The sequence below is a fragment of the Harmonia axyridis genome, chromosome 7, assembly GCF_914767665.1.
Source record: "Harmonia axyridis chromosome 7, icHarAxyr1.1, whole genome shotgun sequence".
Lineage (NCBI taxonomy): Eukaryota > Metazoa > Arthropoda > Insecta > Coleoptera > Coccinellidae > Harmonia > Harmonia axyridis.
The window spans coordinates 21,138,527-21,145,236 of NC_059507.1; the positions used below are offsets into that span (position 1 = coordinate 21,138,527).

Below are 6,710 nucleotides of genomic sequence, written 5' to 3' on the forward strand. Positions count from 1 at the left end.
TCATAACCGTAATAACAAGAAAACATTCAATATACAACGAATATTGTCATTACACTCTCCAGAAGCAATTTAGAAACCAAGTGAACAAAAAAAAATCAATCGACCAAAACACATATGTGGTTATTGCACCAGTGAAACAAACAGTAGGATGTCAATTTCTTCGCACGATTGTCATCATCTCAAGAGGGTCCTGAATCACTGTAAAACTCCGATGTATACGGCGCCAATTTAAAAAAAATCTGAGTGTTCATTTTGTCCTCATATGTCGTTTTGTCCGCATTTCCCCTATTAACACCTCATTCAAAAGTTGTTTAATTTGATAACGTGTTTATTCGAATTTTGAGCTTATTAAGGTAATGGGATTCTCAGAAAAAAAGAGTTCAAAAATCCAGTTCTATCTAACTTTTTGATGAACTACAATATAGTTACCTGCATATTAAAATTTTTCAAAAATAATTACATTTCTACTATTAACAGTAAGTTTTTTCCACAAAATAAATGAGAAAAACGACAAATATATCAAAAAAAATACGAAAATTACTTGCAAGAATATTTTATATAATATTGTTCCAACACTTAAAACTTAATAACGTTCTATCATTTCAAATTTATAACATTCAGGTGATTCTAATTCCAATTAATACTTGAGTGCTGAAATAAAGACTTGTTCACTGAGATTTGTTTTGCAGAAACATGAGTAATGTGTAGGATGCTTTCAGAACCTAGAATAAATATTTCACTTTAAGCTAATACCTAGGGTTAATCGTACACATTTCTTCACTTCCAAAATATAATTAGAAATAAATAACCTTCATCAGAAAATCGTAGTTCAAATAAAGTACTGGTTTGGCTTCTAAATGTAAAGGCATCTGCATTTTTGCTAGAAAAATACAAAATGTACTTCTTAATTTTATAGGTAATCTGTGCCAAGGTGTCATGTATAAACTTATTGCCATTGCCTCTCTCTGTGAAAATAAACTTGATGAAAATAACGAAGTCGAAATGAGCACAGAACATTTTTTAGATTACCTCATTTTCCAGACTTTGACCTGAAGAACATAGCATGAACTCACCCACAAGCCAAATGGATAGTTGAAAAAAATAGGTGACATTTGATGACTGCAACATACAACAGTAAATTTTTTCAATTGGAGTTAATGTGTGACTTTTTGTGGCAGGACTGAATGATTAACAATTTCAGTCGAGCCAAAAAAGTACTTTTTCTTGAATAGAGCACAATTTTACCTAAACGGCATTCAAATGAAAATTTTCAAATATTCAAGAGAATGAATAATAGTTTAACGTCTGTATATTCACATAGTAAATTAATTTCAGGGCAAAAAAAAATTCTGAATGCCGTGAAATTAATTTACATATTCAAAAGAATATTTGCAAAAATTTTAGCGCAGAAGAATAATTTGAAAAAAGAGCCAGGAGCCTTTGAGTGCTCATTCATTCAAGCACTTTTTATGCCGTTGAGGAACACAGAACTATAGAGGGTAGTCAAAAATGGTGATACTTGAACAACATTCTTCAACCTTCAGAGAAAAATGGAAAGAAACAATGTGATTATAATTTTTTGAAAAACCCTAAAATGTCTTGTTTCCGAGTTATATGTAGACCGCCATTGAAATACCGGCGACTTTAACATTGGTCATTATCTCCGTTTCTGATTGAGCTACGATAAAAACATTAAATAGACAAATTTTTGATAATACTCCAGTTACCTACATTATTTTTTTCCAAGGGTTCTTTTTGCTTAGCAATGACATACAGTTGTGTTTTTTCTTATAAAAACAATACTTAATAATGTGACTCAGAAATAATCATCCTTTTTCTTCCGTTCAAAAATATATAATTTATTTTCCTCACAAATTTATTCAGATATCAATATATCAAATACAGAGTGTTAGTGAATGAGTTCGACCAACGCGATTTTGCATGAAAAAAAATCACAGTTTACTATACATATACATTTTTTTTCGCAAATACCTACTTCGTATTGTCGTGTTAGAGTTTTTCTTAAAAACTACGTCTGTTTTTTTATTGCTCTCAAAACGGTGGTAATATTCGAATAAAATCTGGTGGATTTCAAGGTAGTTATTTATTGCGCATCTATCGTAATTATGAATTTTATGATCATCATTGGCGCGCATACGGGTGATGATCTCTTTTTTCAAGGAATAAGTGATATTTCAAACTAAGAATCATTTTTGAACCTTTACGTCTTTTTTTCATGTGAGACTTCATTTTTATGCAAAAAAAAATAACTCAACGCGTAGTTTTTACATCATTTTTTCATAATGCCGTCAATAATTACATCGAATTCTAGTAACTGACAGTTGTCCGAACAAGAATTAAGCAATTCAGAGTTTCAGGTTTCATAAAATTTTCAATGTCAAAATAATAATTGCACTGTACGAATAAATATTTCATTTTGTGATTCAACGTACCTACTTAAAGCTAGGCGTCCATTAGGCGGGTCGCGCCGGGGCGGAGAAATCTGGCTAATGGACGCCAAGCTTAATATTCAATAATTTGAATTTCACATACAATTAATATTTTTCTCAGTATCTGAATGAATCTGTGGCCAGTTATATAAAATACATTTTTGAAACGAAATACAAATGGTGTTCCTTTTTTTAAAAACAAAACTTCATGTTATAGCTAACAAAGAAACCCCTTGAAAAAAATCACAGTTCGCCAGTGGATTGCCATCACAAAAGTGTGTGCAAAATGTTTATATTTCAACATCGTAACACAAACAGAAACGGAGATAATGACCAATGTTGAAATCGCCCAAATTTCAATGTTGGCCCCTATAACTCAAAAACAAAAGAAGATAGAGGAATGCGGTTAACGACTATAGGAATTTCATAAAAGAGATAACCGAACCGAAGTGTGCCATTCATTTTCTCTATCTCTTAGGGACAAAAAATGTTGGCCACTAGTAGGTACAATAAGAATATGTGTGATGTGATTCATTATACAGGGTGTTTCACGAATGATTGGACAGGCTTTCAGGGCCGATGCGGGACATTTTGGTGAGTCTGAATCAGTGCTCGAAATATGTCCCAGCTATATTCGTTTAAGGGTTTAAGAGATACAAACTGTTTTATGTATTTTATCAAAAATTTTCAATCGGCATAACTTTTGAACGCCTGCATGGATCTTCATGAAAATTTGAGGGAATGTGTATAGGCCAATGCCTAATATTTGCACCTGATGACTTGTCGATAGCGCAGGTCCAGACTGAGAAAATTATATTCTTTATTCCACAATTTGTAAAACACCCCGTACATCGAATTTTTCGAAAAGTAAAATTTTCCTCAGAATCTACAATGGATACTCTTTCAAACAAGCTCATTTTTAATAATGGCACACTTCGCATCAATATTTTATGAGCTATTGAATATCTGGAATTTTCGATTCATAGTAAACGCGGACCTGTGTTTTTCCGAATAATGCGTTAATTCATATTGAATGAGTTTAATTTCTCAGTATCATGACTTAAAGCAGCATTTCTAACCTGTGGGGGCGTCCCCTAAGGGGACGCGGGCATACCGAAGGGAAAATTTTTAGATATTCAAAAAATTGAATAACTGGCTGAAATCAGACACACTCATACAAAAAGAAATACTTTTCGACATCTTATTTACATTTTTGCAAAGAAAATCTTTTATACCCCTTCCCCCATCAATTTTTGTATGTGTTTTGTTCTCGAAAATTTCCTCTTGGAATATTGCTTCCATCATTCAAGAGCCCTAGCAAATGCTCGATTAAAAATGTTAGATATGCCACTCCATTCAGCCTATGTGGAAGAATATTTGGTCCAATAAGGCGATTATTGTAGGACATGTTTCCAGCACTGATTCAGACTCAACGAAATATCCTGCATCTGCCCTGGAAGCCTGTACAATCATTCGTGAAACACCCTGTATGTTAAGGTCATTGTTGCCGTTATTTTACCTATTTAAAATAAATTACAACCGAATCGGATCTGTTCTTACGATTTTTTTTCTCTTACCACAATCATTTCGTACTCTATCAAAGCAATAATTCCTGAAATCAAGGAATATTGCCATATATAGCACCATCCCATACTGTTGTTCATCAATTTCACCAAGCTGCAAATGTTTAATTTTCATCATAATAAGAAGGTTTAAGAAAAGAAATTCGAATAGAAACATTGGTTTGAGATCAGCAGCTTTGAGCGTTCGTTCATTCATGTACAGAGAAGATTACGAAACTGTGTATAGGTATATAACTCAATAAGTCCCGGGCCTAACCACTCAAATAGTTTATTATTTCATAAGGAGGAGAAGTGTCATTAAAATGGCAAGCCTATACTACCGAACGTAGTGAGCAGGGGAAATTGAAGGCGAGAAATGAGAAGTCACGTCTCCTATGAATAAAATATATACATTTAAAATTTTTTCTTCTTACGTTTTGAAACTCATAAAAATCTGTAGATTCAACTTGAAATAAAATTCATATTAACGATAAAGATCGTTAAATTCATTGATCAATAGAAAATTTCCTTAGTTACGGTTGTCATGTCAAATTAATTTTGGCAGATATGAAGTGTATTAGGCTACACTTTTCCCTCCGGCGAAGGGGAAAATAATTCATCGTTGACAAAGCAACACTTTTCCCTCCGGCTTAGGAAAACTAGAACTTTTCGATAATCTTGTCAATCGAAATACGACGTTATTATTGTACGTTTATTTTAATAGTTTTTGTCGATAGAGCAGACTGTGGAGAACTCTTATCCAGCCATTGCTTTGCACCGTATTTTTCCCATAAAACCTGTTTTCTATAAATGTTATTTTTTTATCCATTTTTCGAACAACAACAAATGTAGCTTGGTACTAGCAAGAAAAAAGTGATATGGCTCTAGCCGCTAGAGCCATATCCCTTTTTTCTTGTTAGTACAGTTGTTAGATGATACCGCTAGAGTTTAGCGGTATCATCTTTCTGTCAGACCTGTGACTTCTTGTCTTGTTGTGAAAAGGTGATTTTATTATGAGGCCATTGTTGTCGGTTAGTTTATTTAGATGAGAAGATCTGATGATACGATCCCCCTAATATTCGGCATAAACATTCGAATAATTATTTTACATATGTATTCAAACTAAATTTCCACCTAGTTGAATTGTTTATTAGGGAAACATTAGCTTTCGAAAACTTTTTGTTTTTTCTATGGTTCTGGTGACGCGATAATCATCATTCTTCAGTTCATTCAAGAATTATTGACATCCCGGGCGGCTATGGCTACTCGAAATTAATTTGGTAAATTTTATTTCCTTACAACGGCTATGGAAAGTAGCGTATTCTTCAAAGTCTACTCAATTTCAAAACTATGTGTTGCTCATACTGTCAGAAATATTATTCCACACGGCACTTTGGCCACACCTCGCTTGGTAGACCAATGAAATCAAGGGCATATAAAGGACGGTACTGGGGGTAATTGAACCCCCCCGCTATACACTCACCTCACCCGTAGTTGTCGGTTTTTTGTATCATTCTCGTCACAAAATTTCAATACCGTAGTTAACAAAGAACTGAACTATAACTTCGCATAAAAAAATTGTCTGGGATGTGTTGTACAATTTATTGTGTTTCATTCAAATTGCAATTTATTTGTGAAGACATCAGTTTTGAATTGAATGTATCTACACGGTGTTCCTAAATTGGAGGTAAAAATGAAAATTACAGATTTCTCGGATCATTTTAAGAAAAAAAGACCCATAATATGAGTCCCCAAACACTTTGTTTTTGAGATACAGGTGTTAAAGCTTCCCTTCACAAGATATTTAATTTGAATTGGCCATGGATATTCCAATTTAAAGTTTTCATCATGTGATATGCTAATTTTGAATGCAAATCTACAAGGTGTAATTTTTCTGGAAGGGTGCCTGCTTCTTTCCTCCAGAACTATTTTTTGGTGAACCGCTGGTTGTTAAGAAAAATTTAAAAAGAAACTTAGGTCCAGTTCTAAACTTTTTGGTTTGTTATAGTTTTGCCGTATCTGCTATCGATTTCGGAAAGAATTTCAAAGTGCTCTCTAGTAATCCTCGGGAAAATCCAAATTATTTTAACATTCAGTTAGTAAGCTGTAATGAATGAATTAATTATAAGTTTTAGTACTTATTTGCCCACTCTGTAGCGAAGATTAATAAATATTTGATAAACTGATATAAGCATCACTTAAAAGTACGACACACTAAAAACACCCTGTATCTCGAAAACAAAGCGTTTTCGGACCAAGGACTTTCTCATTTTCCTCCGGGTGTTCTTAACTCCCAGTATAAAGTAAGAACAATAGAATTGGTAATAAGAAATTATTTCGAGTAATTTGGTTCAAACTTCATTATCACACTTCTTTTTCTCACTTTAGAGACATGAGAAAACTTATTCGTCAAAATTGTTTTCGACTTTCCCCACTTGTTGCATAATATACTATTATGTATTATTACGATTTTGCCAATCCATTCACATTATTCAAAGTCTCACAAAGTTTTTTCTGTTTCCTTTACCGGTTTAGTTATCACAGCTAAAACGAACCATAAATCCTGTCATAAAATAGCACATTTAGTGGTATATGATTTGAATTTTGCAAACAAGTATACCCAGCGTCCATCAAGAATGCTTTCATTAATGAAGAGCTTTGGTGCAATGGAACATACATATTTTATTGATCTCCAATG

The 6,710-nt window shown here is 33.2% G+C and overlaps 1 protein-coding gene across 1 annotated transcript; it reads right to left on the minus strand.

Annotated features, from left to right (window-relative positions):
* Positions 1-540: 540 nt before the first annotated feature.
* On the minus strand, positions 541-4,129 carry LOC123684545. The gene is made up of 4 exons (XM_045623839.1): positions 4,028-4,129; positions 1,030-1,119; positions 810-965; positions 541-722 (listed from the first exon to the last, which is right to left on the minus strand). The coding sequence occupies exons 1-4, from the start codon at positions 4,112-4,114 to the stop codon at positions 669-671; spliced, it is 387 nt and encodes a 128-aa protein (XP_045479795.1). The 5' UTR covers positions 4,115-4,129; the 3' UTR covers positions 541-668.
* Positions 4,130-6,710: the final 2,581 nt, after the last annotated feature.